We start from the raw sequence: 23,655 nt of genomic DNA, 5'->3' as shown, positions 1-23,655 counted from the left end.
TTTGGCAGTTTTGATTCCCCTCCTTTCTGAAATTGTTCATGAACATTGGGTGCTAGCTTGATCATATCAAAGGTAGCAGAAGCAAGGAGATACAAGAAAAGACATCTGCTGTACGCTGCAATTCTTTTTGCCAAATTCCGAAGAAATGTGGGGCTTCCCTCCAAATGTTTGGATTGACAGGCATCTCAAAAGCCCGTTAAGAAAAGGGGTGTATGCATGATGTTAACAGATTTATACCCTACCCTAAACATGCTACCAAGATGCAAGTCCTATTTATAGCAAGTGTCACCAATGCTGAGAAAATGGTACCTGTTCACTTCTTTCTTCTTCCACTTTTCTCCTTCCATCATTGTAGCTATATAAGATTCTAACTGACATGCTCTCCCCCAACTTTGTCAGTTCCACTGAAGCAGAGAGGTTGTTGAAGAGAGCACTGGGGCTGACTGAAAAGATAGCGATGGGGTTACATCCAAGTCTATTGCTTGGCAAAATGGGCAACCAGCTGGGGAGTCAGGAGAGGGAAAGTCTTCTGCTTTAGCTGAAAGTGATGCAGTAGCCTTCAGAGCAGGAAAAGCATAGTGAGTGATGGTAGTGCAAATTAACTGAAATGGGAGACATTTACAGGTGATAGTTAAAGCACTTTTAAATGCACTGATAATTAAAGCACTGTGATTTCACCCCAGTCTTGCTTGTGAGGTTATTTGGAGAGCAGTGATGTTGGTGGCAAGGCTGAAGTCCTCTCCAAGATTTCGAATACCACCCAGGCTACCAGGTAGCATCAGCTAGGGATTTGCACAGAATCAGTACGGAGACCCTTTATGGGTCTCTGAAATGGTTCAAAGAACCGGCAGTTCCGCCGGTTCGAAGCAGCAGGGGTCTCTCTTTAAGAGCAGGGGGAGGGTGCCCTTACCTCTCCTACCACTCCCCCCCCCCACTGATGTCAGTTTTTTAAAAAGCACATTGGGGCGGCAGCATATCTCCCTGCCGCCCCATTGCCCTTGTCTTCTGGATATGATCGGAAGTTGCCAGTGCGCGTGCATGCAGGTGCGCCAGCGACTTCCGGTCACATCCAGAAGACAAGGGCAATGGGGCGGCACGGAGGTACTCTGCCGCCCTGATGGACTTTTAAAAAAAACTTACACCGGCAGGGGAAAGCAGCAGGAGAGGTAAGTGCACCCTCCCCCCACTCTTAAAAGGGGAAAAAAAAAACCCTGCCACCTTTGAACCGCCCCACCGTGGTTCCATGCACATCCCTAGCATCAGCAAGTTCAGAGGCTGTCAGCTTCACCAGTCAGTCCCTATCTTGTCTTTGCAGGGACTCAGCAAGCAAGTCCCTAGTAGGCATACTGCTCTCATATGTAGTTGTTTTAAGTTAAGAACGGAAGGAAGCTGTTTAGATGCCAATCTTTGACTACGAAGTAACACTAGAACAGCAGGAGGAGTTGAGGTGAGGGAAGAAAAGATTGACAGGACTGGTCCATGCACTGCTAAGGAATCCATCCACCAGCAGGGCCTCAGAAGACCTGGCCTGCATGCAAGAGGAGCAGCACTCTTCTGCTTGGGCAAACTGGGCTTATGAATTTGAGTTCATCAGTGATTCTCAAACTTGGGTCCTCAGGTGTTATTGGACTTCAACTCCCATAATCCCCAACCAAAGGCCACTGAGGCTGGGGATTATGGGAGTTGAAGTCCAATAACACCTGAGGACCCAAGTTTGAGAATCCCTGATCTAGACAGTCAGAAGACATTCAGTGTACACATAGAATACATTCAACGTACACATTGAAATAATTCTTCCACAATGCTAAATGTATTCTTTTCTTTAGCGCTATCTCAGTTCTCTCTCTGGTTAGCTGTAATAAGTTTGTTTTAATTCATGTAATAAAGCAGGGCTTTTTAAACATGCAGCCAGACAAAATGTACTGTTCCAAAAGAAGACTGTAAAGTTCCATAAATTAAGTCATGCAAAAGCTATATTAAGTTAGCTGAGGTAAAAAGTGATTAACAACAATGTGAAAAGCACAGTTAACCCAGGCTCTGCGGAACCTCAGACCGATATTGCAAGCAAATGTATTTTCACGAGGGGCTACCTTAAATGTTAGTAGATCATGCCTAAAGACGCTTATGCAAACTTATTTTCCTTATCTATATATCTGTCAGTGTGTCCTAACCTTATGATATTTGCTGGATGAAAGGATCTTTGAATACCAGCAGAGCTCATTTCTAATAAACAGAGTGTGCGCAACACGTGAGAATTGCAATCACATACCACTTTGCAGTTCCAAACTTTCCCTTTAAAAGCTCCATAATAAAGCATTTGTTGATTTGGTGGGGGAAGGGGTAGCTCTTGGGCTTCAGTCTGCAGAGTATATAGTACAGGAGTTGACTGGGGTTGGTACAGACAGCATGGTAATAGAGACTCACTTTTTCCAAGTTTGGTCCAGTGTCCCCTCCCCACTCCAGAAATAAAAAAGTCTATGCCTCTCGTATCTAGAACATGCCAATACACAACATATTTTAGAGCTGGAAGCCAGATCACAGCTGCTGTTCCACTACTCAAGGTTTACACAGACTCATCCAACAATCTCTTTTCAATTGCTACAAATTTGCACTGTCCATTTATAAAATTATTTCAGAACAGCATTCTGCCTCTACTGCAAGAAAGCTTAAGGGATTGTGAAATGAAGTTCAAAATGAAACCCATACTTTTTCCTTTTAACCATAAACATTTATTACTACTTATACAAATGTAAGGGTACACAGTGGTTGACCACAAGTAAGTTCCATCTAATTTATTTCAACAAGTCAGAGACTCAAGAGGCCAATCCAATGGTTTGGCTGAAAGGGTCATAGACTACTATGAAACAAAGAGCAAGTGAAAAAAATGTTTTAGTTCATGAGTACCTAAGATGATGATTATGGAAGCCCTGTCAAGCCAAATGTTTTAAATATAAACTCCCTCTACAAAATAAAATAAAAATAAAAACCATTTCAGAATACAACACTACTACTATTTAACATTAATTTAGTAATAACACTATACAAGAAGGTTAAAATAGCAAAAGAGATTGTGAACATAAAAAAATATCCATGTCCGGACAGAGGGAAGAAAGCAGGAATTTTACTGCAGAAGAAAAAGTCAAAGCCATCTATTCAACCACCTTGGGGTTATCTTTTTAACGAAAGGCGGTATATAAATGCAAAAATAAATAAATAAATAAATAAATAAATAAATAAATAAATAAATATTCAAGCAGATTAGGCATATTACCATTCGTCTAACTCTGATCCTTTCTCTGCTCCTTTCCCTTCAACCCATTCCACTTCTGGGCTTCCCAGCCTTCAGATTCTCTACTCTATAGGATCCCCTGCTCCCCCCTTAACTTCCTGGTGTCAGCATCCAGCTTTGCTTATACCTAAATCTCATGTGAGGTTCCCCCTGCTTTCCCCACCCCCCAAAATTGGTTTTCCTCAACTTCCCCTCCCCCTTAATTTGCTGCATTTTCAAGGTCAGGTCAGCTCCTATTTCTGAGCACTGTTCACTCTAAGGCGTGCACACGTGCATGCGCTCACAAGTTTTCTGATGTCCACTCAGTTAATTTTAGATCCTGCTCAGGTTGAATTAGAAAGACCCAACTCTGAATGCATGTGCACACACAGTGCCTTGATATTGCACCCCCAGAACAAAACTCATTCCACACAAAGATAGAAAAAAAAATTAGATGGATTACTGTTCTGAGCCCAGTGATTCTGAATCTTTTCTCCAGCCATCTTTCATTTGAACTTCCTTTGGTCTTCACTTCCCTAATTACTGAGTCATCTTTTTCAGTCCTCAAATTCCTTGCTGGTGACAAGGACAGAATTCTTCCTATTTCTAAGCCTTGTATGAGATTTGTCTCATCTCAGCTGTTATTCACGCACTGAGGCTGTTTGTCAAGAATATGACTGCCATCACAGTTATAGCAGCTAAGCCAATGTCCAAGGAGCAGGTTGGTGAACAGCAACCACCAGTTTCTTATGTAAGTATTCCTCTCCTTCACAGGCTGCCAGATCTTCCAAGAACTGTTACTCCTCAAAATGTAACTGAAATCAGAACAGTTTTGGAAAAGTAGTTTCTGGATCACATGCAGAAAACAGGGACACCTCCATATAAATTCATCTTTCACTTTTATTTGTAACAAGTAGCAAGATGCAGTTTAAAAAATTAACTGAATATTGAATGGGAAGATTTCCCCCCTACACTCCAAGATATCGTCTCTTAATACAGGATTCATTCTGTACACTCACCAATTCTCAGTTAGGATTTCTGGAGGGGGGATAAACTTGCTTAATGCCAAACAGTGACCTTATTCCTGTAAAATCCAAGCCATTTATATGCCTGTTGAATGCAGCAGCTGTGTTGCTGGCAGAAGAAATGTAACATAACTAAAACGCTCATGAAGATTTCCCTCCCCCACTGCAGTCCATTATATACTGATCCAATTATTACACAAAACCCCTTTTTCTTATAGCACACCACACTCTCTTTTCAAGATCGGGGAAACAATTACAACAGTCGAATGTTCACAGCTGTGCAAGTGTTTCATGAGCAAAATGCCATTTACACCCACAGTTATCTCCTCTCAAGAAATGTATCTAAAAACTCATTTTCAGACTATGCTTGCTAATATGAGCTGACATTCAGAGCAAGGATGCACTGCTGCAGGGAGAGAGCAGCCTAACTGAAATTTCCCAACTAATTGGGTAGATATAGCAGGGAAGCAGCAATTTTTATGCCTTCCCCAGGAAGTCCTCTGTGCCATCTGAAAATATGCCCCTGAGGGATACACAACCCTTGGGAATATATCATCAAGTGACACAGAGGGCTTTCTGGGGAAGGGGAGGACATAAAAATTGCTGCTTCCTTGCTACACCAATGCAATTAGTTGGGAAGTTCTATTAGGTTGCGCTCTCCCTGCGCATCCTTGCTCTGTAGGTCAGTCACAGTTTCTACACTTAAATACACCAATCTTTCCATTATGGTTACAATATCTACAGAGGGCTACAAGGCAATTAGAATTCCACCCAGAACAAAAAGATATGTAGCCCCATTGCTCCTATCCACAAATAGGAAAATGTTGGTCTCTTTGGTCATCCAATAAAACCTTGCAAATCCAACTGGAATGTATAAATAAGGAACTAAAGGAGGTATATTGGACTAAATTATAATCTTGTTACAATTATGTATTTTTTTTTAAAAAAACAACCATAATTGGTTAACAAATAATATCAGATTCCCCACCCAACCTTTGCAAGGGTCTGCAAAGGGCACCCCACAAGGAGGGAGGACTACCAGTGCCCCTTCCCTCACATGGCATCCTTCCAAAAGCTTAGATGGGAAGCCCTGGAGGGAGACTGAGCAAGGAAAGCTGTCAGTGATCATCCCTCCCCATTCATTCATTCATCTGATTTCTATACCATCCTTCCAAAAATGGCTCAGGGTGGTTTACACAGGGAAATAATAGATAAATAAGATGGACATGCCTTTCCAAATGCTTTGGAAATGATGTGCCTTTCCAAATGCTTTGCAAAGATGGGATCAGAGCATTCCCATACTGACCTTTACATGACTCGGGAAAGATGTCACACCAAGAGGAAAAGCTGCCAGCAGCCTTTTCTCTCTGTACAGCACCTCCCCACATGCTTTGGAAGCATCAGATTGGAACATCCCCACCCAACCTCTGCAAGCTCTAGGAGGGTTTTGCACAAAAAGGGAGGGGCACTGAGCAAGGGAAAATTTGCAGCAGCCCCCTCCCTGGACAGCACCTTTCCAAAGACTTAGCAGGGTGGTGGGATTTCCCCTTCCCCCTACTAATGGCTGCAATGGCAATCATAGCTGTTGCTTTCCTTCTTCCTCCCTGCATCCTCCCACCCTCTTCCTGATCAAAAATCAGAGGACTGAGAAGCTGGAGCAGCAGACAGTGTGTATAATCACGTCCTGTTGTTCCAACTTCCCTGCCTTAGCCCTCTGAGAAGGCACAGGGCAAGGTGGGAAGAGGAAGAAGGACAAGGGCAGTGGTAGGAGCACCACAAGAAAGACATGTTTTGAGGGGATAGGAGGAGTGGTGGGTCTGGGTGTGGGCACAGGCAGTGGTCAATCTGTGGGGACAGCCAGTTTGCCATTTCTGCCAAGCTGCCATTTGAGGCAACCAGCTTATCTCATTGTGCTAAACTTCTGTATTCTTCCGTTCCATACTTTCCCTCAATAAAGCTTATTTTATCCTCTTATGAACTGCACAAGAATATCTATCAAGTGGTTGCATGCTATTATAGAGGCAATACTCTATATGGTTGCATGCTATTATAGAGGCAACACTCTATCAGTGTTAGCAATATATTGGGTCTAAATGCTGAAATTTTAAGCCTGTTTTTTTTTTTTTAAACATCCTCCCAAGTTATTGTTGTGCACCACCCAGAGCCATTTGGATGGGGTGGTATATAAATGTAATGAATAGTTAATAAATAATAATTAAGTTGTCTTTCTACTTTTTCCAGAAGCCCTTAATGTCACATCATTGACATAATCTTTGCTGTTGACAGCCCAAACTTGTGCATGTTTACACAGAAGTAGTAACTTCTACCATGTTCAACAAGACTTATACCTTGGTAATTGGGTATAGAATTGTAGTCTGGTGGTCCCAGCTCCCTCATCCTTAACATATTAATTGATACTTTTCCACAGTTTTCTATATGTATTTAAGTTTTTCTTATGTCTCTCCTTCTCTCACTTTTTCACATGTTCCTACCTCTTGTATTCTGCTGTCATAAACCTTTCAGTGCCCGTGTCAACCAACTTAATATTTATTCAAACTGTCTCAGTTTAATTCTCTTTCTTTTACTATCTTTTCAAACAGATGCTCTCTCTTTCTCCAATTATTTGTTCAGCTGTACTTCTTTCAAATACCAGAATCTAGATATTTTAGTCAAAGCGGTTTTAAAAGAACAAAATCACTTTAATTGCAAGCCTTCATTAATGTTTATAAAATCTCTTTGTTTTTAAAATCTCATGTGCATTGACTCACTATATGCCTGGCTTCAACAATATCCATTTCCGTCCCTAGGGAGCAAAAGGTTTTAACAAAGTCTCATAATGGAAAATATCACAAGTACATGCAAATAATGTAATCTATTAAACAGATGGCTTGATGTAGGGGCGTTGCCTATTATATAGTTATACAGGAAGAAAGAATAATAAATCTTTTTTGGAAATTCACACTATCAGTCTGAACATTTGGCTATTTTCTGTCTAGGTTTTTATTATTGTATTTACAAAAATACTTGCCATAATACACTTTATATGCATACTACAGCAAACTGGTGATATTTGGAAATACAAAATGTCACAGCTGAAATGCTTTATCTAGGTAGTACATTTTGTGGAGAAACCCATTACCACCAAGAGTTTGGATCCAAAGAGCCATTAATGGAAATGAAAAGAACTTCTGCTCATGCAAGGGGGAGTTCTCCTATTTCTCCTTCCCTAGCAGTAGCCCTGGAACAATACTATACAGGGATGTGTATGAAACAGAGTTTGCATTCTGTTTCAAGCTCGAAACGCAAACAGCCAAAGTATTTCATCAAAAACAGCAGTCAAGCCAGCTGTTTCAATGGAACAAACTCAAATCATTTTGAGTGTTTTGGCCATATGGAACAATGGGGAAACTTGAAACACCCCATTGTTCCCATGAATAGCTCCTAATGACACCAAAGTGGGTGGTGGGGAATTATGGGCGCTACCTACCACCTAAGCCACAAAAGAAATGGGCAGTGGGCAGCTTTTAACCAATTTCAAACCTTTTCCCCAAACCCCCATAGGATCCTATAGTGGTTTGGGGGAAAAGTTAAAAATTTGTTGAAAATTGCCTGCTTGCCCATTTCTTTTGTGGGTTAGGTGGTAGGTAGCACCCATCATGCCCTACCATCCAAACCACTTTGGTGTCCCTAGGAGCTACCCACGGGCAACAATGGAGTGTCTCAAGTTTTCCCATTGTTCCCTATGGCCGGAACAAGCTGCACTCAGAGAGTGCATTACACACTATCAGTGCATTGCATACTATCAGTCTGAACATTTGGCTATTTTCTGTCTAGGTTTTTATTATTGTATTTACAAAAATACTCGCCATAATACATTTCATTATTAAATATATAGTAACATAAGGGATTAAAACCCACATAACTGCAGTTCCTAGATAACTGGAAGTGACCACGAAGGTCACTTCTGGCCTCCATTTTGTTTCACAGAGCCCAGGAGGAGCCATTTTGTGGCTTTTTTTTAAAAAAGGACTTTCCCCCATGATTTTTCATGGTTGGGGGGCATTTTGCTCTTTGGAGGGCATTCCTGGGCACATTGGGGACCGGCGGAGCACACCACAGTGAGTCATTTGGAAGCCATTTTGCCACTTCAAACTTTTTCCCCTCCACCCTAGAACCTAACCCCCCTTTCCCTGCAGCCCTAATGCCTCATTATTAGTTGTTCCGTTACTTGCGGCAGTAGGTGAGGAACGGAACCCCAGCAAGTGTTCTTTGGTGGGTGAGCCGATATGGAAAGGTTTCCCTGAAGGTAAAATGTGTCGTCAAGTTGGTGTTGACTCCTGGTGACCACAGAGCCCTGTGGTTGTCTTTGGGAGAATACAGAAGGGGTTTACCATTGCCTCCTCCCACACAATATGAGATGATGCCTTTCAACATCTTCCTAAATCACTGCTGCCTGATGTAGGTGTTTCCATAGTCTGGGCAAAATACCGGCAGCGATTCAAACCGGCAACCTCATACTTGCTATTCAAGTCATTTCCCCTCTGCGCCATTAGGTGGCTAATGAAGATAGAAAGTTTCAAAAACCACTGCTGCTGCTGCTGCTACTATTATGGAGGGTTTCTTGTCTGAGAGCCAGTGCTGATGACCTTACTTTAAGAAAGGCCATCTGGAATCTTTTCCAGAGTAGTCTGTTGTTGTTGTTTTAAAGGAAAATTATCTTAACACCTCAAATGCACAAGAAAACTTAGAATTGGTAGCTTTTAGTGCCTGTTGGAAAGCATGCAATCTTACAATGTTTATAATTATCCTTGCTAGCATTATAACCTGTGATCCAGGTTTATGATCAAGCTTAATTCCATTGTGTGATAATTTCAAGTGCTAGGCTCTTTAGCAAAAGAAGGTGTTTGGCTCTCTTAGCTAACAAAGAGGCAGTTGAGCAAACATTAGTCTTCATTACTTGGAGCTATTAAGGCACACACAAGACAGATAACTTTATATTTTATTATATCAGTTGGTATGAACATAAGTAATGGTTTAAGTACAACTGACTGTTTGTAGAATACTCTTTAGTTTCACATATTTCTACTGTCAACAACAGAATGGCGACAAGTCTAAATTTGTTGCACGACTAGTACAAGACACGTGGCGTAACAAACTTGTTTAAATATTTGTCATAGGTCTGGATTAATAAAGAGCTTTAAACAAAAATAAAAACTCTAAGTAGCTCACTGCTTCAAAGGTGCTTGTGGGCGCTGGTCATGACAAAAACATTACACCCATCCTGCACCAGTTTTATTGGCTGCTAGCTTGCTTCTGAGCTAGATTCAAAGTTTTGGTTTGGACTTTCAAAGTCCTACACATTGCAAGACTGGGCTATCAGTTGAACTGTATTTGTCCATATGAATGTGAGGAAGAGTCAAGGTCCTTTGATCTTCCTCACATTGGATTCAGGGGAATTGCAAGTGTTCTTGGAGAACATTCAGGGCATGTTTTGCTCTCAGTTCCACCACTGACACAGATCTGGTTGGCAGGGACCACCAGGGTCAGGGCCTTTTCAGAATCCCATCTTTGAAATACCCTCCCAAAAGAGCTTCACCAATCTCCCTCTATGTTAAATTTTAAAAAGAGCTTGAAAACGTCCTCCTCTTTTGAGAGACAGTTTCAATCTGGTTTTAATCTGGTTTTCAGTTTTAATCGTTTTCAGTCTTTGCATGGTTGCTTTAATTTGTCATTTTTTGTTTTGTTGACTTTTATTGTATTTTCTTGTTTTTACTGTAAGCCACTTCAAGCAGCAGTGTGCTGGAGGGGTGGGGTAGAAATATTTTAAATAAAACATATGTGTATATATTTGTTACATACTCAGTTGTGTACGAATGGAACAGCAAAATAACTAATGGCCTAGTGGTTTCAACAAAAGACTCAGGAACTACATGACAACTTAAGTACTACCTTGACCCTTCATTTCTCACATACAAAAATAAGGGAAGAGACCGTAGCTTAGTAACAGAGCACATGCTTCACATGCAGAAGGTCCCAGGTTCAATCCTGAGCTTCTCCAGATACGATTGGGAAAGACTCCTGTAGACAATAGTGACCACAGTAGACCAATGGTCTGACTCAGTATTACCAATGAGAAACCAAAAAGATCTCCCACCAGACTGACCAATAAGAAACAAACACAACCTAGTCGAATATATCTTCCCAGTGTGTCTATATAGATCCCAGGACACTTTACTGTTTTTCTTGCTGACATTATAAGGCAAACTCTGGAAAACATTTTGATTCATAATTTTCCAGAAAACCCAGATCACTGACTATATTCTTTTGAACAATGAGACTGGGGAATGTAGGCAAAACTATATATTTAATTGTCTTAAGTTTTAAAATATACCAACATTGGGCTGGTGGGAAGAACAGAAGTGCGCATTTCCCCAGACAACCAGTTGTATAAAGGCCAATCACACACTATGGTAACTGTAGCAGTTAGAATCACTTCTCATCCTGAGTCAGCAGCAGGCCATATCTGCTACTCAAACTGTCTCGTGTCATATAACTCTATGCAGATGGATGTTTATCTGCAAGGCTGCTCTAAACTATCTGGAAGTTTTGCATTGTCAGGAACATCTATGGTGGGTGGGTAAGTAGACACTGTCCTGATCTACTCATAACAAATCACAGTGAAGGAGCAGAAAGGGCTAATTATTATTTTACAAAATGTATTCTTAATTTCTCCATACAAATATCCAGGTAAAAAAAACAAAAAAGAATAAATTATAAAAGAAAACATATAAAAGAATTGAAGCGGTCATCACTTACCACTTCCTGTGATGCATATTTTGTGTCCTCAGGATCAACTGACCAATAACAATAATCAAAGCCAAATGCCATAACTTTCTCCCTGGTGTCCCAAAGACCTTCATACCTGTTATCTACCTGAGGGGAAAGGAAATGGGAAAGGGATTAATTGAATTCAACAACAGGATGTTTATGCAGAGTAGATGTATTTCCTCAGAAAAATATTTAAAGACCCAAATACAGTTTGTTTCTTCCTTTTCCTGTGTTAAAATAAGGGAAAGAAAACATATAGAAAGACCAGAAGCACCACCCAGATAGAACTTTTATATTGTTTCATATCATCTGAAATACATTTTTTTCCCAATGAGATCACTTCATGCATCCAGCAGCTGTAAATCAAGTGAATACTGAAATAAGGACCTGAAAGGAGGCTTAAGATCTATGAGAAAATAGAAAGGTAATGCTGGGAGACAAGGACTGAGAGCTGTACCAGGTAGTAGTCCCAACTCTGATTACTCAAAGCTCCCGATTGAAAGCCCAGTAGAAACTATTGATGTGTGTTTTGAGCAAGGAGGAGGTTGTCTGCAATCATAAGGGAAAGAAATGTGCTATTTAAAAGAAGTTAAGGAACACAGGATTCCTCAAAAAGATGCCAAATTACCATGTACTGAGAATTGCACATTTATTTTAACATATTTATTTTCTCCTCCACCATTCAGTTCACACATTATTTTGACCCACTTCTCCCACCCTCAAGATTGGTCTACAAACATAAGTAGCTTAACATCCAAGTACAGACCTTATGGGTATCAGATACCACAGCAACTTGTACAATCTCTGGCGGTGCCATCCATATGCTGCGGTGGCATCCATATGCTGATGACACCCAGCTCTACCTATCTTTTAAGTCAGCAGACAACAGGGAGGCAGTGGATGCTCTGAACCGGGGCTTGGAGGCTGTTCTGGACTGGATGGGGGCAAACAAGCTGAAACTCAATCCAGATAAGACGCACATGCTCTGGGTTGGTAGAACTGATCATTTAAGTAATGAGGTAAATCTGGTCTTGGACGGGGTCACACTCCCTCTGAAAGACAAAGTCTGCTGCTTGGGGGTGCTTCTAGACCCAACACTGTTCTTGGAGGTACAGGTGGTGGTGGTGTGCAGAAGCGCCTTTTACCAACTACAGATGGTACGCCAGCTGCGACCCTACTTGGAAAAGTCGGACCTGACTGCAATCACTCATGCATTGGTAACATCCAGATTGAACTACAGCAATGTGCTCTACATGGGGCTACCCTTGAAGACTGTTCGGAAGCTTCAACTGGTTCAGAATGCTGCCGCAAGGATGCTCCTAGGTTCAAGTTGCTTCACGAGTATTACACCCATCCTGCATCAACTTCATTGGCTACTGGTCCGCTTCTGGGCTAGATTCAAGGTGCTGGTGTTGACCTTTAAAAGCCCTACATGGCTTGGGGCTGGGGTACCTGTCGGACTGCATTTGCCCATATGTATCTGACAGGGCCCTCCACTCATCATCTCAGGCCCTGCTCATGACCCCACCACTAACAAAGACCCGGTTGGCAGAGACTAGAGACAGGGTCTTTTTGGTTGTGGCCCCTCGGCTTTGGAAAGCCCTCCCTGAAGAGCTTCACCATGCTCCCTCCCTCAGTGTTTTTAAAAAACACCTTAAAATGCACCTTTCTAAGGAGGCTTTTTAATGCTCCATTTTTAAAAAAAGTAATTATTATATCTGGTAGGTTCTTTAGCTTTTTATAATTTTCAGTTTTAATTTGAACCTAATAATGATTGTCGTTTTTAAACTGACAACTTTTTAAGGTTTAATTTAGTTATTTTTATTACTTTTATTGTATCTTGTGTCTATCTTATTGCTGTGAGGCGCTCCAAGCAGTAGTGCACTGGGCAGAGTATACATATTTTAAATAAATAAATAAATAAATAAATAAATAAATAAATAAATAAATAAATACCTGCAATGTAATTAGAAATAAGAAACACTAGCCTATGCCCACCCTACCTAGGGCATTGCAAAAGACTCTAGAAACATTTAAGCGTGCCTAAGATAGACTATTTTTGTAACCTAAGTAATTTTGAGTGTATCTAAGAAAGCTAGAAGCCTCAGATGGAAGCAGTCTGCAGTAATTGAATACAACTGTTTTTTAGTTATTTTCTTTTTACAAGCCTCTCCGAGTTGGTTTTTAATTCAGGAAAGGAGAGGGAGAAGGGGGATTTCTCTGGTGCAAACACAACCTCAAATGTCCAAAAGCTATCAGTTTTCTCACCATGAGTAAGCTTGCACGTGGAAGACTTTTGTACTTATACAATAGCAAAATAAAGAGTGTTTTCCCTAGGATTCCACACCAAGTCCAGGGAGGTTCAAGCTCTGTCAATAAGAGGGGTGGCGGCAGCATTTTGAACCTACCAATAATACAGCATAGTTTTAGGAGAAGCCTAGCCAGGCTGCTCAGCGGGGATGATTCAGCATTTCTTTCCCTCACATGAGCTGGCTCTGAGACAAAGGCTTTAATCCACTACACTGGTCCTACAAGTGATTGTTTCTGAAGACAAGATATTTATTTATTTATTTAAAATATTTCTATACCGCCCAAAACTTGTGTCTCTGGGAAGTTTACATATTCCATTCAATAGCCTGGATGCAACAATATACCCAAATCTATGATGCTAATTTTAAAAACAACTAAAATAAATAATTCATCTTGAAAACGTTGCTAATAATGCTGACTCACATTTAAGACCAACTGTGAAAAAAGCAATGTAAACTATTCAAGATACAGTATTATTAAAATTCCACCTAGAGTTAGTTGTCAGCAGCAAGACATGTAGATAAGGAATACCCTAAATCCTAAAGAAGCAAATGAAAACACATAGTTCAAGAGTAATCTCACTGTCTGTGTGACTGCCCCAGAAAAAGAAGGCTGAGAACTGCCACTTAACTGCCTTCCACAGCTTTGATCCCTCACAAAAGGCTTTATCTACGGGGAAATAGAGTCATGAGAATAAATTAGCCATGTTAAACTAACTTGAACTGATGTTTGTTTTGCTGGTCTTTTGATCAGTTAATTCAAGGGGATTATCTTTTTAAAAGTAGTGTATTTTGCACAATCATTCAGAAGCAATCATTATTATGTACTACAATGACAGATTAAGGGTAATTGAGAACTCTGATTTGCTAGTAGTATCACACACTCTGATCAGCTGCTTGACAATGAGCCAGGAAAGTGGGACAGGAGAGTGAAAAGTAAAGAGTGGGCTGTTTCCTAGCCAACAGGCCTTCCTCTCTCATGGGTCCAGGGGCATTTATATCCCCACCGACCCAATTCAATTATAGCCACACCTCTGCACAAGAGGAACCCAAATCAGTGGCAAGCTCAAAAGCAATCTTCTTGGCATATAAACTCGAAGGGAGCCTCTTATTCCCCACCCCATGTGTCCTATACAGCTCACAATGACAGTTTCAGATCGCTGCTAAGCTTGTCCAGCTGACTTCCAACCACAAACTTCTGGTTATGCAGACCATTTTGTACCCGTTTAGTAGGACCTGCATCAGCCCTGTGCACCTAGACAATCTTCTGCAAGCTCTGAGCGAGCCAAAAGGAAAAGATACTCAGACCTCCTATGCAAGCATCTCATTCTCTAGGAACTAACAAGCATAGCAATAATCAGGGATCAAGAAATGTTGGTTCTGTTCACTACTTAAAAAATAAATTACTTGTCGAGCTATGTTGGTACATTACTCGTCACCATTTATTTTACTCATCAGGCATTGTTTTTCACTCGTCACAGACAAGTAGACTAGTGAATTTTCTAAGTCTGGCAATAATCCTCTGTACCAAACATTAAATAAATCCATTGTTATGTATACTAAATCCCAGATGAGCATTCTAACTGGTTATATTTATCAGTCTTAAAATATTACCCCAAACTTTTGGCTTGCATCCAGACCGGGTTGTGCTAACATAATGATGTTGTGCTAGCACAAAGATGACATTATGCAAAGAAACATCTGTTCCAGACTAGTTCTTACACTAGTGGAAGGCGTTAACATGTTCCACAACCTTGTATGTGTCCCACGGTTGCACAACATCACAGAGCACCACAACTTCATTCAGTTCCACAAACTTAAGTGTGGGCAACCTTCTCTCATTGCTCTAGTGCAACACTAGTCTAGATGTCAGTCATTGCGTCTACAGGAAAATATACAACTACACATAGCTACTATCAGAGACCAACATACAGACTAACTCAGCACTTGGGCTGCCAAAGCTGCACTGGTCTATGAGGGAGGAGGGATGATTTTTATCAATCTCCCCTTCCCTCTAAAGTCCACTTGACTCTCAAAAATATGCCCCTGATGGCTGCATGACTTTCAGCTTCACAGGGAAGCAGAGAGCAAATAAAATCACCCCTTCCCAGTAGTGGGTGTGCAATGCCACTGCACAGCACTTAATCAATCTGGATGTCAAGCAGTATTCTGAGCAAAATAAATTATTTTACTGATGACCTGCAGTTCAAATCATATGAAGTATCTGTTTTAAATATTGAACTATAAGGAAAATACTACACTAGCAGATGTTCAGTAACACCAGAAAAAACAGGAAAAACACGTTTTAACTTGTAATGATCCTTAAACTACCAACAAATTATAGATTTGGTAATATTATGCCCGTAAACCTGCTTTGTCTACTAATAAACTTCAGTGGTTTGGGGGTGAGGAGAGCAATGTTTTCAAATCAAAAAGAACTGTGAGGAATTTTGTTATTTACAAAATTATATTCTCCTGATCAAAAACAAAATTGCAATTCCAGCGACTATTTGTGAGTAAATACATTTCAGAGTTGCCCTATGGAAAAGGAAAATTCCACACGTGCATCCCATGCAAGCACATCTCTTTCTGGCATCTATGGAAAATGCAAACTACCTTTATAAGACTTCAAGCAGTTGTGTATGTTATTGGCATGATTTCTCCCTGTCTCCCTCAAACTAACCTATGAAAAGAGGAGCAAACGGAGGTTATCCTAGCTTCAGTTCTGCTGGGTAAAAATAATTCACATACCGAATTACAAATAATTGTAAAAGCATATGTTCTAGATCTATAAATAGTCCAATTTGTATTTATCTGTCTCTACATAGATGCCATTAACAGAATGAATGTTAAGCATCTCTTGGAGAACAACTTGCAATGTCTTACACATTACAAGAAAAATTATACTTAAGCAATATGCCTTCCAGATCACAAAGTTTATAAAGCAGTAATAAACTGATCTCCTAAATTTCCTAAAAGACACAGAGCACTATCTACAGGCGTCCTCCTAGAATAGGTCCAAGAACACCACCACCACCCCCGGAAGGAAAATAAAAGAAGGAGAAAAACACTTATCTAGTTATTTGATCTCTGCCAAACTGCTTCCTAAGACATTTAAAATACTAATTATGTTAAGCAAGTCACCTAAATAATCAGGCGGATATGCAGATACAAACAAAGACTAAGCAAGAAATAGAAAGCATCTGTCCTGCAGAATTCCCACAGTAATCATGGTAACTCTATAATTCACATCTGCCTTCTGGGTAGTAAGATACATTGCCAACAGAAACTGATTTTGGCCCCACTTTACTATTGGACTAAAGGAGTACAGTAGCATTCAGGAGTCCCAATGTCTGGAAAAAAGTTCTGTTTCCCATGCCCTATAAAGTAAGCCTCCAAGAATCTCAAAAAAGGATGTACTCTAACTAAAGTCAATTCTAAGTGTAGCCAGTCACACATCAGGATGTTAAGTGTAACTCTACACATATTTGTTATTTCCCAGAAATTAGCTGTAGTCATGTTAGACTGTAATTAGGAGGATGGCAGGGGAGAGGGAAATAAGAGAAAATTTTCCAGATGTTTGGGATTTTATGCTTATCTTACTGTTACTAACAATTTACTGACAGCCTTGAAAGAAAACATGCAGCTGATATACACAGAGATAGATATAGCAACAACATTATTTTTAAAGATCCACACAGATGTTTACTCCAGCTCTATATGGAACTCAGAAACTGTGCCAATTTAAGCTCACCCCTCCACACTTTTGCATTTCCTTCCTGTTTTATTTTTAAGCTTGTTTCTGGAGTATGAAAAGAGCAAGCAATTTCAACAGATTTTCCATAGAACTACCTTTTTTCTTTATTTTTAGCCTACTTTCCAGTAGGCTTATGAGATCATTCCATGTATGTCTCCGTCCATTTGTCCGTGTCCATGTGTGTCCTCATCAACTTCACAATACCTGGTCCAATATGAATCAAATCAGGTACAGTTGTAGGGATACATAGGGTCACCTCAAGGGCATAGTGTGTGATGATGTCATCCGCCCTGATCAGAGGCGTAACTAGGGGAAATGGTGCCTAGGGCAAGCACTGAAATTGCACCCCCCCCCCGCATGCTAATGTTGTCATCTGAGCTAGATACTGAGCTTTAATACTGAGCTAGATGTACCTATGGTCTGATCCAGTATATGGCAGCGTCCTATGTTCCTATGTGGGCCTACCAAGACTGGGGGCAGAGCAGAGACACTCTTACCCCTGGACTTCAGGGCCAAAGTCCAGGACTTTCACACCTCCTGGGGATGCCCAAATTTACTTTAGTGTGTCCTGAGTGGTGTGATTGCCACACCATGGCACTGGCCCATGATGTGCCGGGTGGCCAAGTGCAATTGTGAACTGCGCTGGGCGATTTAAAGACAGAGGGAGGAGTGGGGAAATAAATATGTGGGACTAGGATGATCTCACAATCAGCTCCATAGAGCTCACTAATCCTGACTGACTATTTAACCAGGATCCTTACAGTTGTGGAGATGCAGCCAGAGTTACATTTTTCTGGTATAGCAGATCATCGTACAATTATGTTAGTTGAATATATGTTTAACCAAAAGAGTAAACACCCTCTTCGCTTTTAAATCAGTGGAAGGCTGGGCTTTTGCAGAATAGAATGTTACAAGCACGTCTCACTACAAGCATTTTTATTTATTTTTACATTTTATATCCCGCTCTTCCTCCAAGAAGCCCAGAGCGGTGTACTACATACTTAAGTTTCTCCTCACAACAACCCTGTGAAGTAGGTTAGGCTGGGAGAGAAGTGACTGGCCCAGAGTCACCCAGCTAGTATCATGGCTGAATGGGGATTTGAACTCGGGTCTCCCGGTCCTAGTCCAGCACTCTAACCACTATACCACGCTGGCTCTTTGTGAAATAGTGGAAGGTCTGCAGCATGGATTCTTAGTTGGCTAGGTCTGATTTTAACAACTGAAACCTCCAATATTGTCCCCCCATTTGTTCTGGTACATCATTGTTTAACTTCTGATTACAAGCATACATATATATTGAGTCATGATACTTATTTTTTGTTTTGTTCATGTATTTATGCTTTGTTTTATGTTATGATTTCAAAGTTAGAAAAACTATAAAAGGGCCATTTTTGAGAAGATATGCACTGCCTAAGTTGCAAATCCTGCTTTTTTGAGATTCCCTGCAATTGAATAAAACTATAATATACACCTTTGCTATTTAAATTGGTTGGAGATTATTTATGTCAATAAAAAATGAAATGGCATTTCAGATGCAACATTGGTTGCCTAAGACCACTCAGATTTAACTAATCTTCATCACAATAAAATCACACTGACAAAGAGAACAATTAAAACTAAAATCCATGACTAAAAACAAACCACTTTGGTATTGTTTTTAATGAAAGGCGGTATATAAATTTAACAATAAAACAACAAACAATAAAAGTCACCATTTTGTAGGAAGTCACAAAGGGAATGGTATAATCATGGTCACCATTGTTCCTAATGTGGACTACATCAGCTGCCTGATTTTTGTTTGCTTTAATCAAAACTTGATTCCTCAAAGACTAGACATCCAATTATTTATCACTCCCTCTCTGCTACACACACACACTTTTAATCAGCTGCAAGGATTTCTTTATGATATTTAGAGGGCGTCAGAATATCAACAGAAAATGTAGCATTCATTACTTGATGAAACTGACATTCACTTGGCATTGAATCCCTGCAGTTTAATCTATTTGTTTGAAGCTATTAAAGCAGAGAGCCACCATGCCCTCGCTAGGCTTAAATGTGAAGACAACCTGAAACACCCACAAAGTTTGCTCATTGTGGGCAGATTTTGATGCAAGGAAATGGGAGCACATATTCTGCAGATCCAGCTTAAAACATTGTGTTTGTGTAACTGGCTCTAGGAAAACTGGCTCACCAGCTCTAGGGAAAGCTCTGACTCTGCTGCCGCACCACCGCCCTGCATCTTCCGGCCGTCAGGAATGGGGGCGGTCACCCACCCCCACCACGATGCCACCCCCTCCCCCTAGCCGAGAAACACCTTGGCTTGAGCGCCCAAGAAGAGACCAAGAAGCCCCAACCTTTTTCTCAAGTCGACAACACACAGTAACACACACCCTCCTCACCTCCTGCCAGCTTCTCCCCACCACATGACCCAAAGGCTCCCCGTCCCTTTGTCGAGGGAGGGGGCGCAAATATACTTGCCTGGGCTGCGAACTTCCTCCCTGAGCCCAGCAGCAGGCAAGCATTTGTGCCCCCTCCCTCGGCAGTCAGCTCGGTGACAGCACAGCAGCAGCACAGACTTGTTGGGCGACTAACTTAACAATGGGGAAGGGAGCTTCCTCCTCGCAGCTGCACGCCCCAGCCCAGAAATCTGCTGCCCCTCCCACTCAGAGAGCAAGGTCTCCCTATGAGTGCGTCCTCTCAGCCTAGCCAGGGGGCAGGCTTTGGCTCTTCTGGCATGGCGAGCCAAGAGAAAAAGAACCTCTCTCTCGCGCCAGGGCAGCGCGCCCGCCCGCCAACCCACGCTCAGGCTAGAGGGAAGAAAAGAAAGGCAGGCTCTCTGCCGCCGCCACGCCTCTTTGCAACTTTACAACAATACAGAGTTAAGTGAAGAGAAGTGCAAAGGGTGCGTGCCGGGTGGATGGGGGGGGGGAAGGAGGGAATCGTGGCCATCTGTGGGATTTGCGAGTGACCAAGGAAGGATATGCAATGTTAGGAGAGCAATTTGTGTACTGCTGAGGACGGGCAAATATGCAAAACACCAACCAGTTTTAAAAGGGGAAAAACAAACGCCAAACACTGTCATACAGTATTAAGCCAGTCCACAGAAGACTCCCTCCACACCAACAGTGATTACTCTTTACTCAGCTGCCTACCCACCCTGGCCCCTGACCAGCCCGTCTCACTCTCAGGAATCATGGAAAACATCCATTTTGAGAGCGGTTGCGTGCCCGCGCTCCCACAGCTTGGAGCGAGCACGTGGTGGGTAAAAAGGAAATTTAAAAAGAGAAGACACTCATGCTGCACACGCACGCACACCTTGGAATTGCTTCTTTAGGCTTGTCTTCTCTTGTGAGTGAGAAGCGACAGCAGGACAAGCAAGGCCGGGCTCGCGCCACCGCTCCCTCGATCCTCCAGGCTCGATGATCCTCCTGACCTCCGCAGCTCAAAGCAGAGCAAAGCAGGAGTTGAGACAGTGTGAAGCATGCAGTGTACGTCACATGACGTGACATTGCTCCGGCTGCGAAATCTTGCGCAAGCGCGAGTGTGGTGGTGGTGGGGAGATCCATTTGGCCAATGGCAGCAGAGCAGGGTGCAGGCAGCATGCTGGCGGCCGGGTAGGCGCAGAGGCGAGGCGCCGCCCGAGGTCTCCTGAAGCTAGGATTTTGTGGGGGAGGGGGAGGGGCATTTTTGCGCCCTCCTTGAGTGGCACCTAGGGCACATGCCCTGCCTGCCCCCCCCGTGGTTACGCGTCTGACCCTGATCCAAAATGGCAGACATCATTTGAGGTGGAATTGGGCTAACTTGTGAACCGCCTAACAGATTTGAACCAAATTTGCTACAGCTGCAGGAACACATAGGGATGCCTCAATGGCATAGTTTGTGATGTCATCCACCCCAATTCAAGATGGCAGACGTGACAATGACGAATATTTATATACCTCTTTTCAACAAAAGTGTCCAAAGCAGTTTACACACACACAAACATATATATAATTCTCTAAGGCATACCTGTGGCTAATCCCATGTGTGGCAGCTCTCTTGAGAGTTCGTGAGCAGAAGCACCATGGTGATTGGGCAGTGGGGAAGGGGGATTCCCTATGCAGATAGGGAGGAGGAGCCTGTGGATCTGTGGTGATTGGGCAGTGAGGATTTCATATGCAGATAGGAAGGAGGAGCCTGTGATGGTTAAGGTCAGTTGGAATGCAACTGTTACTGGTTGGAAGATAAAAGGATAGTGGGCAGGGGTCTGTGAAGAGAGGGGTTGTGAGGGAGGAGGTGCATAGGGGACTTCTGGTTATATCCGGGCAACGGGGACAACGGGGCGGCAGGTAGGTATGCTGCTGGCCCGATGAGCTTTTACGAAAACAGACACCGGCATGGGGAAAGCAGTGGAAGGGGTAAGTGCACCCTCCTCCGCTCTTAAAGCGAGAAACCCCCCACTGTTGAACCAGTGGAACCACCAGTTCTGTGCACATCCCTAGAAGGGCCTGATCAACCACTGCTGCTGTTTGGGGCTACCGAGGCCTTTGGCGGAGGGAGAAAGGCAGGCAAGAAACAGCCTGAGTGGAACGAGCGGCCATAGCGGTGGCAGCAGCAAGGAAGGGCCCGGTCAACCAATGCTGCTGCTACAAGGAGGAGCATGAGCAGGATGAGGGTGAAGAGGTCTCTGGGGATAGGGGGCTGCAGCTTGGCCAAGAGGTGCTAGCAAAGGAGGATGCAGTAAAAGGATGGAGGAGTGACCAAGAGGGTGAAGAGGATGGAAGCAATGGGACAGAGGAGGAGGAGCAGGAGTGCAGCTCAGGTGAGGGTGGAGAGATATCTGAGGTGAGGGGGCTGTGGCAGTGGGTGAGGGGAGCAATCAAGTACCCCCTCTGTACATGTTAAGCTAGTAAATAAATATAATTAATAGGCTTCCTGTCCCCAAAGAACTCACAGTCTAAAAAAGAAGCATAAGACAGACACCAGCAACAGCTACTGGAAAGATGCTGTGCTAGGGATGAATAGGGCCAGTTGCTCTCCCCCTGCTAAATAAAGAGAATTACCACTTTAAAAAGGTGCCTCTTTGCTCAGTTAGCAGGAAACAAAGCTTGAGGCACAAGTGGGCTAACACGTGGACTGCCTAACCAATTTGAACCAAATTTGGTACAGCTGTAGTGAGTGACACATAGGGACACCTCAACAGTGTGGTTTGTGATGGTATCATCCATCCTGATTCAAGATAGCGGACACAGGAACGTTTGAGGTGCAAGTGGAAACCTATTTGGACCAAATTTGGTAAAGTTGTAGGGACACTTCAAACACATAGTTTGTGATGTCATGCACCCCAATTCAAGATGGCAGACACATGTGTCTGAGGCACACGTGGGCTAGCTTGTGAACTGCCTAACCAATCTGGACCAAATTTAGTCCAGTTGTAAGAGCAGTGAAAGGAAAATAGGCAGAGTAGACTTTACTAGAACAACTTGTTTTTAAATAAAGTAAACCTAGGAATAGATGTTTTCCCCTTGTTTTTTTAATCTATACATTTTAATGCAGAACATGGAACTAACAACTATTCTATATTATAGTGTCTTCAGATCTTATTCTGGTGTCAAGATTAGGGATGTGCACGATCCTGTTCAGAGGCCCTTTTACAGACCTCCGAAAAGGTTCGAACCTTGGCCAGCTTGATGATTTGATGGCGGGGGAGGAAGCACTCCCCACCCCCCGCTGCATTTCCCCTGGCAGAGCACGATTTCCAAAAAGCCCGTCAGGATGGCAGCATACCTCCTTGCTGCCCCATTTCCCTATTTACTGGATATACCCGGATGTACTAGTTGCGCCTGTACGCACTGGGCATGCACACACGTCATGCTCTCACACATGCATGCACATTGGGTGCATGCACGGCCGACGCGCGCAAGCACATCTAGTGCTTCTGGGTATATCCTGGAAACGGGGAGGCGGGAGGTGCACTGCCACCCCAGTGGGCTTTTTGGAAATCGTGCGTCGGTGGGGGAAACATGGCGGAGGTAAGTGCATCCTCCCCCTGCCCTTCAAGGCATCCCCCACCACTGTAGAACCAGCCACCACCAGTTCCATGTACATGCCTAGCCAAAATCTAGAGGAACACAAATGTACTTGATTTTTCTCTCTGAAAGTAGAACAGAATCTCTCCCCTTTGAGGTAGGTTAGGCTGAGAGATAGCCATGAAGGTCACTGGGCGAGCTTGGGCCAGGTACTGTGTTAGGATCTGAACCCAAGTCTTTGCATCAAGTTCAGCTACTATCTACGACACCATGCTGTCACTACACTAAGTGCCATTATATAGGAATCACTCAATTATATCAGAGATGTCAAGCTTTCAGAAACCAAAGATAAAAATAACACATACCTTTGTGTGTCTAACTTTAGCCGTTTTATCTTCAACTTCTACAATTATCCTTCCTCCTTCTGCATGCTCTCTAAAAATATTTTAAACACACACAT

At 42.5% G+C, this 23,655-nt stretch overlaps 1 protein-coding gene across 3 annotated transcripts in view; it reads right to left on the bottom strand.

The window, feature by feature from the left end:
- Positions 1-23,655, bottom strand: part of STARD9 (StAR related lipid transfer domain containing 9) — a 184,857-nt gene that overhangs the window by 148,373 nt on the left and 12,829 nt on the right. For 2 of the 3 annotated variants that reach the window (XR_008313825.1, XM_053285880.1), the window contains exons 2-3: positions 23,561-23,630; positions 11,110-11,226 (exon numbers count right to left, since the gene is read on the bottom strand). Coding sequence is in view for 2 of the 3 variants with exons in the window: in XM_053285880.1 (XP_053141855.1) it covers positions 11,110-11,226; positions 23,561-23,630 (187 nt within the window). In the remaining variant the exon portion in view is untranslated. Of the gene's footprint in view, positions 1-11,109; positions 11,227-20,502; positions 20,614-23,560; positions 23,631-23,655 lie in introns of those variants that run through there. The other variant, XM_053285881.1, reaches the window with a different exon arrangement.

This window comes from Hemicordylus capensis, chromosome 1 (assembly GCF_027244095.1).
Source record: "Hemicordylus capensis ecotype Gifberg chromosome 1, rHemCap1.1.pri, whole genome shotgun sequence".
Classification (NCBI taxonomy): domain Eukaryota; kingdom Metazoa; phylum Chordata; class Lepidosauria; order Squamata; family Cordylidae; genus Hemicordylus; species Hemicordylus capensis.
This window is presented reverse-complemented; position numbering and strand designations above follow the sequence as displayed.